The 12,250-nt window shown below is 40.6% G+C and overlaps 1 protein-coding gene across 1 annotated transcript in view; it reads left to right on the forward strand.

Annotated features, from left to right (window-relative positions):
• Positions 1 to 12,250, forward strand: part of Clasp1 (cytoplasmic linker associated protein 1) — a 289,328-nt gene that overhangs the window by 202,599 nt on the left and 74,479 nt on the right. The window contains exons 26-30 of the mRNA XM_029562400.1: positions 3,072 to 3,175; positions 5,697 to 5,720; positions 7,219 to 7,463; positions 10,305 to 10,368; positions 11,430 to 11,432. Coding sequence (XP_029418260.1) covers positions 3,072 to 3,175; positions 5,697 to 5,720; positions 7,219 to 7,463; positions 10,305 to 10,368; positions 11,430 to 11,432 — 440 coding nt within the window. The remainder of the gene's footprint in view (positions 1 to 3,071; positions 3,176 to 5,696; positions 5,721 to 7,218; positions 7,464 to 10,304; positions 10,369 to 11,429; positions 11,433 to 12,250) is intronic.

Consider the following 12,250-nt stretch of genomic DNA (forward strand, 5'->3'; position numbering starts at 1 on the left):
CCCCCCCTGTGTTTTTTTTTTTTTTTTAAGTTGGTGAATGTTTATAGTTCTATTCATAGGCCATAGATGCTTGATCACCTATTTGACACTGTTTCTCTAGCATTCATATTTCCATTAAGACAAAAATTGGGGAAGTAGTTCTTCCCTTCCTCCCACCTCTCCCCAGGAAAATAAGTCAGAAGTAGGTATCACTAGGTTTCCTGTGGGGAATTGGGGTGTGACATCATCCAACAGCCTTTCATCTCCTCAGTCTTTGTACTCTAGTGTATGTTCAGATGTGAAGTTAGTTGATATTAGAGTCGGATTCCAGTTGTTTTCAGGTACACACTTCAAATTATACACACATGGAAATAAATATATTGTTTTAAAGGCTTTATAGAAAAACAAGGTCAGAATCATCAAGAGGCCAAAGGTTAGCCTCATTGTCCATGAACTCTAGACCTTCTATCTTAACTCCATTTAACATGCCCAAATCCACTGGCCATAAAGGCAAAAAGTAAGTGGCATCATTTCATATAACAGTCCCTAATGACCAAGTTTCTCGGTGGAGTCAGCATGCTCTGCTAATTCACAGACTATTAGTGGGGTGCCAGTGCTTAACGCTAGTTGTGTGCCCTTTCATTCTTGTAAATGAAGGCAGGTATGTGTTTTCACCTCATAGGCTCTGATTAAATGTGTTCCCCTACCATGAGGGACCAGTCTAAGGACACAGTCCTCTGTGTCCATATCTTGGAAAACTGAGCTTCACCAGAGTAATGGAGCAGTGAGAATGGACTAGAATTTTGCCTGGTGAAAACAAAAAGTTTGTCACTGTGCTTAGATCCAGACAAACATGTCCCTTAAGATCTGCAGTTCCCATTGTCTATGTTATCTGTCAGATGATTGACAGCCGCTGTGTATGGCAAAGCTGTATGCATCTGGGAAGCACCGAGTACTTGCTTTGTTCTTAGAAGTTTTAATTTTGTGTCTGAAAAACCAATATTGTCCCTGGAATAAGAATTGCTGGCATGAGATTTATTTGTTTTGTTTGTTTTTTGTTTTTGTTTTTTCTTATTTTTAAGAATTTTATTTATGTTTATGCTGGCTAACTTTAAAATGGCTTATAACTGAATTACTCATTTTGTTACTCATAAATCCCCTGCTATCTACCCTTTTTTAATGGAAAAAAAAAGACGAACCAAAATTGCTTATGAAACAACATATATAAGAAATCTTACCCCCTGCTTCATATTTTAACTAATAAGCTTATACATAGATAGATATCTAAATGTGATTGCTTTGTGGTCTTTTGAGTTTGTATAGCAACAATAAATCATCACCAAAACACAATGGATTAAGATGACATTTGGAATGATCAGCAAATGCATTAAAAAAGGGGATAGTATAACATACAATTTTTGTTTCTTTATAAAAAAATTGTGACTGTATAACTTGACTAGTGGTGTTTAAGTTATTTTCCCTTTTTGTGGTGGTAGAAGATATGATATTTTAAATTTGATATTTTTAAAAAACCCATATAACACTTCATTTTAAAGCTCACCAGTTTTTAGATGATGGTTTGTTATCTCTCCAAAAGTTTAAATTCTTCATTTTATAAGAAAGCTCTGAGGCCGATGAGATGGCTCAGTATGTAAAGGCACTTCGCACCAAGACTGACACCCTGAGTTTGCTCTCTAGGGCCCACATGATAGAAGGAGAGAACTGACTCCCAAAAGTTGTCCTCTGACTTTTCACTTGTGCACCACTCACCACCCCCATACACACAAAATAGTAAGTTAAAATATTATTTTAGAAAGAATCAATTCTTATAAAATAGACACCAGCTTCTCTAACTCTTAATGCTACATTGCTAAAATGTGACTAAAGCAGAGATTTTTCTTCCCCAAATAGTATCCTCCTTATTAACTCAGGGAAAATGTTTTTAACATTTTTTTTCCTTCCAGAGGTTTTTCCGCATTCTAATTGTAATGAGTAAACTTTTAATCAGGGATAGCGTAAACTTTGTGTGAAGTACAATGTGTGTGGAATTTCTCATGGTACAGATTGAGTCTCCAGCACTTCTTAAGGAAGGCTGGTCAGCTGACTTTATGGGACTTTTAAAAAATAAGTATTCATTTACCATGATCAAGAACAATCTTAGGGGGCTGGAGAGATGGCTCTGCTGTTAAGAGCACTTTCTGCTCTTTCAGAAGACCTGAGTTCAGTTCCTAGCACCCATGTTGGGCAACTCACAACTGCCTGTAAGTCCAGCTCCAGGGGATCCAATGACCTCTTCTGCCTTCCATAGGTACCCACATACATACAAAGCGTACACTCACTTAGACTTAAACATCCACAAAAATAAAATCTTTTTTTTTAAATAAAAGAACATTAGAATAGTTGTTTGAATAGCTAAGATTTGTCTTAAATTCCATGAATTCCTTCTGCTTTGTGTGTATAAATATTATTCAAAAATCTTTAGAGCAACTCAGGTAGAATTTATATTTATGATATCTAAATGATTAATTTAGATTCTCCAGAGAAGGTACTAGATTTTTTTTTGTGGTAATTATCAAAAATCAAAGAATTTTAATAAGTTGACATTTAAATAACCATTAAACAATAGTAACACTAAAGAAAATTTGCACTGAGATCAATTTAATCATGTTTCAAATTTTAACTTCTTATTTCACGTTGCATTAGATTTCATTTATTAAACCCTGAAGCTTGCTTAATTTTAACAAAAGCCACTTCCCTCTAGAAGGGATGCTAAATAGATTAAAAGATTCAACTCAGAGTCCCATTCACATCTATAATTAGTTCTCCTATCTTGTGTTGAAAGCCTTTTCAGTAACAAAATGTCCAGAACAGGTTCTGCTTTTCAAAAAGGAGAAAAAAGCATGCTTTGTGACTCAATAGTATTATTAACTGTGAGCATCTTAGCCCCTACCACTGGCAGATATAGTCAGAGTAGTTAAAAGTGCTTAGGGAATTTTCAGGGTCTCTATAGTAGAAGGAGACAGGAGCCCTTACAGAGAGTAGAGAAAATAGAAATTAAAGTGACACATGTTTTGCTTTTGTTTCCTGAATAGACCGGTTTGGGCTGGGCCAGTCAGGAAGAATCCCTGGTTCGGTGAATGCCATGCGCGTTTTGAGCACAAGCACAGATCTAGAAGCTGCAGTGGCCGATGCTCTGGTAAGAGGGGCAGTATGTACGGAGTCTCTTTCAGTTGTTCATCCATATTTTTTTCTGTCTTAACACAAAATTGCCCCCAACTCAGGTTACTAAATCATCTTTGATACTCTTCAGAAAGTATGCAAATAGGACTGGGGAGATGGCTAGTGATTAGAGCATTTGCCCTGCAAAGGTGAGGACTAGAGTTTGGATCCCCAGAACCCATATAAATTCCACATGGGGTGTGAGCTTGGTCACCTGCCTATTATATTCCCAAGTTTGGGAGGCAGAGATAGGATCCTTGGAATAAGCTGGCTAGCTAGAGCTACCTACAGGTAGGTTCAAGTGAGAGACTCTGTCTCAATGAGTGAGGTGGGGAGCAATTAAGGAAGACTCTTCACATCTGCTCAGGCCTCCACATGCATGCACATACACATGTGGGCCATCAGATTTGAACATGCATACATACCACACACGTACACATGAGAGAAAAGGCAGTAGTGTAAATATTGGACAAATTTGTATATTTTTTTTCCTCTGTCAAACTTTTACTTCTGTACACATGCAGCAAAAATCAGCCTTCCAGAACCTGCCCTATATGCCTCAGTATGAAGGAAGTTTGGATGACATTGGGTTTCTCACATGTCATCCGGGCTACTCCTTTTGTGTTTTTTTTGCCATAGTTCTTTCTAGCGTTTCCTGTTTTCCATCCTCTTGCTTCCATTTCTTTACAGGCTTTGATGGCATAGCCTACATTTGTGATTGTAACAGTGGGCAGTAGAGTTTGGGGTCTGAAACCTTGTACTTACTCCAGCACCTCCCTCTTAGATCCAGGAGAAGTTAATATTTGAGAAAAATGTTCTGGACTGGGAAGATAGCTTAGTCAATAAAGTAATGGCCATGCAAGCATGAGAACCTGAGTTTGATCCCAGAACCCACATGAAAAGCTGGGCATGGTGGCCTGCACTTGTAATCCTAGCACCAGAGCTATGGAAACAGGCGGATGTCTTAGGCTTACTGGCCTGCCAGCTTAGCCAAATTGATGAGTTCCAGGTAAAAGTGAGAGACCCCATTTCAAAATAAGTTAATTAGCCCTCTGAGGAATGACACCCATGGTTGACCTCTGGTCTCCATACACACGTGTGGGTACACACACACAAAGAAGAGGAGAAAGAGGAAAAGGAGGACAAGAAAGAGGAGGAGGAGGAGGAAGAAGAGTTGTTCCTCAATGTTAGAGTTTGCTCTCTGAAGACATAAAGCACCAGTAAAAGATGTTTGTGCATCATTATAATATGGTATTTGGGAGGGGAAAAAAAGTCCCTACAGTTCCTTCAGTCTATGGTACAAGAGACACATCTTGGTAAGATTGACTTGTGGCAAGCTTGTTATTTAAAGATGCCTCCCAGCTGGTAGGGACAGCCTCTCCCAAATCCTAGTTCATGTACTCAGCATTTAAAGTAGATTTTCTTTAGCGGTCTCATCAGTGGCCTGCCCTTTGCTGTTGTAAGGTTTATTCTCTTATGGGGAAAAGAGCATACATACAAACCTGAAGTTTGTAATTCACTTGTGCTGCCTGACCAGCATTTCATGGTCTGTGGCTACTGATTCCCACTTTGATTCCTTTGTGTCTTTGCTTCATGTATTCTTGCTCAGTCAGATGGTTTCTTTGACAAGTGTCTGTGAGCAAGCTCTTGGCTGCTCTTGGAAGACTTCCCAGTAGGCAGCCAGCCTAGCCAACTCCATTCATCAGCCTTATATGCAGAGGGGCATTTTTCTGGCAGGTGCTGGAATGCAGTATTACTCTAACCATGATTTTAACTTAGAGTCAAGAGTTGGAACAGAATCCTGGGAAGCTTTCCCCTTCCAAATCACAACATTCTGAATCTGCCTTTTATTTATTCAGAGACCGTAGGAAGTGGAGGTTAGAGGTCTGGGAAACAAAGGAGCTGAACCCTCAGCTAAAAGGGACTTCTATTTAAGACTTTTTTAGTTGATGAAAGCCTTGCATAAGGGGCCATGTGCAAAATTTTAAGAGGCAGAGTGGAGCTGGAGAGCTCTAACTTTGGCAGAAGCTTGATGTGAGCCTTTCTCTGAACCAGAGCTCCCATTCTGCTCTTGCTGCCCTTGCTCCTCTTTGTCCACCCTGTTTGGGCTCCAAGTGACCTGCTTTTGAAGAGGAGAGGACAAGAATGGTAGGGAATCCTTACCTAAAGAATGGAAGCCCAGGGGTAGACAGAGACATCTTAGGAGCAGAGAGCGTTGAGCAGTGACTTAGAGATATCCCTGCTGGGGACAGGAAGTCTCAGCAGAGGATTCTATCAAGACCCCAAGAGTAGGGAGAGGTGTCAGAGGGCTAGGCAATGCCGTTCCTAAAGCAGTCTGCGTTATGATCCTCTGGAAATAAAACGCTTGCTGACCTGTGTTTTTGGTTTGCTAAGAGATATTTTGCTATGCACTTTTGTTGCCAGAACAACCCCCTCATATGCTTCTGACATAATTCTCTATGCTTTTTCCCCATCCTTCAATATTTTCCTGCCTACAGCTGTTAGGAGACGCCAGGAGCAAGGTACCAGTGCTTTAACTTTTGTTTACAACTTTTTTTTTTTTTTCTGTTGAAAGACTATTTCTTCTAGAATTTAGTTGAAAGCACAAAATGTAGTGCAGTGTAGAGATTCTGGTCTTGTCTGTTTCTTGTAAGCATACCGATGTCTTTCCTAGTGATGGGATCAGTCACCTTCCACATACTTTGGTGTTGGTCTTTCTTTTAATGTCAAGCTACTCCTTCTTTTGTGTTTCATTTTATTAACTCCATTTGTGCCTATTACATCGTTGTAATTTCATCAACAGATATCAACCAACATTTTTCTTATTTTAAGAAATCTAGTTTACAAGTAAGTGTAAATCATAGAGCTTACCATCTAAATCAGAAATATTTTTAAGGGGCTGGAGAGGTGGCTCAGTGGTTAAGAGCAGGTACTGCTCTTCTAGAGGACCAGAGTTCAGTTCCCAGCACCCACATCAGGCAGCTTACAACCGCCTGTAACTACAGCTCCTGGGAGATCCAACTTTTCTGGCTTCCTCAGGCATCTGCACTCATTTGCACATACTCATACACAAACACACACATGTACACATAGTTAAAATCTTTAAAAATATTTTTTAGGACTGAAAAGAGGATGCTGTGAATTATTATACTGGAACAGGAGGCAGTACAGTCCTGAGCAAGTTGAGATTCAAAGTAATTAGCATTATTTGAAAATTGCATTTGTGTTATGTAAGCCAGTAACTATCTAGCTTTTAGGGGGGAAAATGTGTGGTACCAATCTTATACAGATACTATTGTGTTATACATAGATGTAGCATACAGTTTTTCTTTTTTTTAATTTTTGGTAAGAAAAAAGGAACAAAGGGGCTATTGTAGTCTGCTTTAAAAGAAACCTATTTTATTAAAACCAAATAATGTCATAAATTGAAGTGGCTCATATAGTCTAAGAATCCTTCTGTGTAGAATACTTCTGCCACTGACATTTCAGCTTCAGACTTTCTTAAGGAAACGTGATTGTTCAAGCAAATGTACACATAGACCATGCTCAAGTTAGATTGCTCTGTGCTGAGGAGGGACTGAGCGTGCACACACCTGCAGTGTGTTAGCACTGGGTTTCTTCACACAGAAGTCCATTAAACCCTCACAACAAGCCTGTGATATAAGTGTAATTGTTACCTTCTTTGAGAGGGAGACACCGAAGCAGAAAGCTTTTAGATGCTTTCTGAAATCATACAGCCAATCAACAGTGACACCAAGATTGGAACGCAAGATCACCTTCCTGATCATACACATACATGCATCACATTCATTCCCCCTTGCCAAGGAGTGCAATCTAAATCACTTATGTCACCTACCTGAAGACTTCTGTTTTTTTTCCCTAATCTGTAAGTATAGAAAGTGTGTATGTGTCTGTGTGTCTTTTTACATTTAACTCTTCGTTTTTCTGGGGGGTATGACTCATGACTGTTCACCATTTCACTTCTTCCTCCTTTACCTGGTCCTTCATTGGATATTTCAGAAAAAGCCTGTGAGGAGGAGATACGAGCCATATGGCATGTACTCTGATGATGACGCCAACAGCGATGCCTCCAGCGTTTGCTCCGAGCGCTCGTATGGCTCCAGGAATGGCGGTATTCCCCATTACCTACGACAGACCGAGGATGTAGCAGAAGTTCTCAACCACTGTGCTAGTTCCAACTGGTCAGAGAGGAAAGAAGGGCTTCTGGGCCTACAGAACTTACTAAAGAGCCAAAGAACACTGAGGTAAGGACAAGAGATTCTGTCATGAGCCATGGTGAGTCCCCTGTCAGACTCCTCAGAGCTTTAAGAGATGTTCTGCTATTAGGAAATCCTTTTGAAGTTCTAGTCACAGGGACAGGCACCAAGGTGCTAATGACGGGAAGACATAGTCAGTGAGAAACTTGGGAGCATCTGGCAAATCCTCTATAATTTGTTAGGCTTCTAAAATGTTCGGCTCCCCTAAGGGTCCCATTTGTTCATTGGATGATGTTGAGACGTCTTAGTAGTTTGTGATTCAGAACAGCTGCAGGTCAGTATGTTCATTCCTCTTCAGGGTTCAGGATAAAATGGGACTAGTCTCAGTCTCCAAGTTTATGCTATGTGTATGCATGTGCATGACTTAGAAGTGCACAGAATAAGCTGATGGCAAGATAAAACACTCCCAAATAGCCTCAGTGTAATCTTTAGAATGAGTTTTGCTTTTTTCTTCATGTGATATTTCATACACTTTAAAAATAAGTATGTATTAGCCAGTCGTGGTGGCGCACGCCTGTAGTCCCAGCACTTGGGAGGCAGAGGCAGGCGGCACTCTGTGTGTTCAAGGCCAACCTGGCCTACATAGTGAGTTCCAAGACAGCTTCAAAAAGATAAAAAAAAAAAAGTATGTATTATACATACAAAACAGTATGCATTTACACCATATTTCATCAAAGCCACCATTGGCACATCAGTATTTTATATCTCTGTTATCAAATAATAAAAAGATAGGTAGGTGTGGTGGCACATGTTGCAGTAATCCCAGCACTTGGGAGGCTGAGGCTGGAGGATTGCTGTTAGTTCAAGATCAGCCTGGACATACATAGTGAGTTCTGCACCAGTCTGGGCTACTGGATACTCAAAAACCGGGAAGAAGGAAGGAAGGGATAGAGATGGGGGAGCAGGGAAGGGGAAGGAAAAAAGGGAGAAGGGAAAGAAGGAGGGAAAAGAAATTCCGTTCATTAAACAAGACTATTATGTCATTGATTATAAGACAAATCTCAATTACGGAGATGTTAAAACATGACAGAAGAGATGTGAGTAGGCATGGGGAAGTGGGCAGTGTAGAACCCATGAAGCACTGTGTTATCCTTCAGGCAATATGGGGGGAAGGGGCAGGGCTTATTTAAGTTGTGAACCTAGATAGGTTTGTGACCGTGGATGAAGGACCCTCCGGGGCTCCATGTGGTTCATGATCAGAGGCAGATAACTGGCTGTTCTCCAAGTCAGGCCCTCAAGCCCGCCTCTGCCTACCATATTCACACTTGCTTCCATTTTTCATTCTGTCCATGAAGATAGTACTAGAGATTCTGTCACACATCTTCAAAGATCGAGGTATCTTGGTGATCTGTCAGGTAAAATAGAGTTGTGGTTGCGCTGCAAAGAATCTGTTTGGGCTTGCTGGCTAGTCCCACTTTCTGGATTCTTGGTATTTACCCAGTACCCATGAATGGTACTTGGGAGCTTGCTGGTCAGTACTGACCACTTCTGGGTTGCAATGTCAACAGTGCTGAAGCATCATTGGGCCAGCTGTGTCTCTTGGGCATGAAGAAGGCAGATTATTTGGTGGTGATGGGGAAGAGAAAACCCTGTGTCCAACCTTGATATGAAAGGGGGACCTAGTCTTGCTGTCTGGGATTAAAAGGGGAAGAAGGAAGTGTTGTGCTGTACTTTGCTTGGTCCCAGTATTACCTGTCTTCCTGAGTTCTCTCATCAGTGATGAGCGTACTGCTCGCCATCACTTCCAAGTTTAAAGAGGATGAGTAAAAGATGCCACTGTACTTAGAGCAGAATTGACCTATTAGTCTAGGAGGTGGTGAGATGACTTAGCGTGTAAAGGCACTTGTTGCCCTGCGTGACAACTTGAGGTCAGTCCCAGGACGCACATGTTGAAAGAAGAGAACCAACTCCTGCAGGTTTTCCTTGTGGACCTCTACACATACATCACACACACACACACACACAAAGTAATAAAACCAATTTTTTAAGAGTCCAAGTCTGGTCGGACATGGTGGCGCATGCCTTTAATCCCAGCACTCAGGAGGTGGAGGCAGGTGGATCTCTGAGTTCGAAGCTCACCTGGTCTAAAGAGTCCAAATCTGTCTGATCCCAAAGCACGTTCCTTTTCTAGTTTATCCCTTGGCCTTGAATCTGACATATAGAAAACAGTCCTGGGTAAAGTGAAGGGGACTTAGTTCATACCTGGTCACTTCCAGATGGGTGACCCTGAACAAATGGCAATCATTTCAGTTTGCTGATCTTAAAATGAGAGTAAATCTGTGCTTTTAGATTCTCAGGTTCATCATGAATAATGATGATGCATTTGGAGTCAGTGATGACTCTTATTGTTATATAAGTACAGATTAGGTAAAGGGTTTTTAAAATTTACTTTATTCTGTGTGTATGAGTGTTTTGCCTGCATGTCCAAAAGTACACCTGTGTCATGCAGTGCTCAAGGTGGTCAGAAGAGGGAACTAGAACTGGATGGTTGCTAGCTGCCATGTAGGTTCTGAGAACCGAACACCTGGGTCCTCTGCAAGAGCAGCCAGTGCTTTTAATCACTTAACCACTGAACCACCTCTCTAGCCCCAGTAAAGCAAAGATACAACTAAGTGCAATGGTGACTTCTTTTTTTTCTTATTGGTTTTTTGAGACAGGGTCCCACTGTATATACAGCACTGGCTGACCTGGAACTTGCTATGTAGACCACTCTGACTTCTAACTCACAGATATCCACCTGTTTCCCAAGTGTTGGGGTTAAAGGTATGTGCCACCACACTCAAACTGGCTTATTACATTTTAAACTTGTTTCCATTTTCTTTCCTTTAGTCGAGTAGAATTGAAGAGGTTGTGTGAGATTTTCACCCGAATGTTTGCTGACCCTCACAGCAAGGTAAGTCTGTAATCAGGTCTTATGTATATTCCCATCTGCATGCCTGTGTGAACTGTATAATACACTCCAAGAATGATAGCAAATTCCCCATAGTGCAGTTCCAGTATTAAAATTCAACACCTATTTTCACAATAGTTTGTGTGAACATCTTTCAAAAGTAGAATTCTTAGAAACTTACATGGCCATAAGTTTCAAATTAAGTAAATGTGCTTCAACTAAGAGTTATAAAGGGAAACAAATGTAGTCTTTTATTCAATTAACAAGCATTTTTTGGTGTGCCTCTTTTTAGCCAGTGTGCTAGAATATAATACAGTACTTTTTAAAAATGTTACAGCAGTGAAGACAATATGTATTCATTACTTTTGTATCCTATGTAGAATTCTTAGAGGATAAGATAGAAAAATAGAGCTGGGCATGGTGGCACACGCCTTTAGTCCCAGCACTCTGGGAGGTAGAGGCAGGCAGATCTCTGTAAGTTCAAGGCCAGCCTGGTCTACATAGTGAGTTCTAGGCCAGCTGTGGCTACAGGTAGACCATGTCTCAAAAATACCAAAAAATGAAAAATAGAAGTATGGAGCTAGAGAAATGGCTCAGTGGGTTCGATTCCCAACACCTACATGGAGACTAACAACTGTTCATAACTCCAGTTCAGAGGATCTGATGCTTAACACTCATAACAAAATAAAATTAATAAAATATTTTTAAAAAAAGAAAGATAGAAGTATTTATTTATTGCTTTTATTGTAAAACCAGGTTCAGTTATTTCTCCAGATTCTGGCTGTTCTCAAGAACTGGTTGGATGAGGTTCCCCAGCTGGTGTCTTGCATCCTGGGGACCAATGGGACACTGAGCTTGAGGACTGCGCTTTTGACCTGAGAGTCCCTCCTGAGGAAAAAATACTGAGATGTCTGAGATAGGACAGGGGTTTTTCCTGTAGTTCGAGACAGGGACACCTTATAATCTTAGATCTAAACTTGAAGTAAATTCTGTTGTATTGGAGGAATCCCCTAAGGGCTTTTGATAACTAAAGGAGGGGAAGAAAATGGAGAGATGAAGATGAGAGAGTTAAAGGGTAAATAGGAATGCATTATACTACTGTTTTCCTAGAAAAATTATTTCTCCCAAGCTTGCTGGGAGAGTGAAACCTGTGATAGCCAGAGTCCAGTGACTTATTTTTCTTCCTTCTTTTCTATCCATGCTTCTTCATATGAATTGTCCTTGAAGTAGCAAATATCCATCCACCCTCCCACCGATCCGTCCATCCACCCATCCACCCACCCCCCCCTCCATCCATCCATCCACCCACCCACCCACCTACCCACCCAATCATTTAACATTTCCTGAACACCTGCCATGAGCTGGGGATGAGCCTTGGGAGGCACAAGCATGCAGAACTCAGTGCAGGGTGCTTCTCCTCCCTCATATTCCTGCAACAATTCTCACTGTATCATTTGTAAAGCATATCTTTTAAGTTCCTGTTATGGCCTTCCAGAAAAGATAATGTCAATAATACTAATTTAAAAAACCAAAAAGGCTGAGTTTAAAGGCCACATAGATAACCACAGATCTAACATCAAGATTTTTTCCTACTGAAATGTTAGAAGGAATATACTTTAAAGCATAAGCATAATGCAATTTTTAAGAGTTATACCATAAGGGATAGTAGATGGGTTTCACATTGATGAACTTTCTGTTACCCATTAACCTCTAGATTGCTGATTCAGAAGCAGAATGTGAGGATAAAGAAGGAAATTTGTTTCCATCTGAAGGCTCTTGTCCAGTGAGTTGGAGGTCTCAGTTTAGTTCATATTTGCTAGTTGTCCATGAGCCAAGCCAGGAACCCCACCACAGCTCACTGACTTTTTTTTTTTTTTTTTTTTTT

The sequence above is a fragment of the Nannospalax galili genome, unplaced genomic scaffold (assembly GCF_000622305.1).
Source record: "Nannospalax galili isolate Female #2095 unplaced genomic scaffold, S.galili_v1.0 scaffold633, whole genome shotgun sequence".
NCBI lineage: Eukaryota > Metazoa > Chordata > Mammalia > Rodentia > Spalacidae > Nannospalax > Nannospalax galili.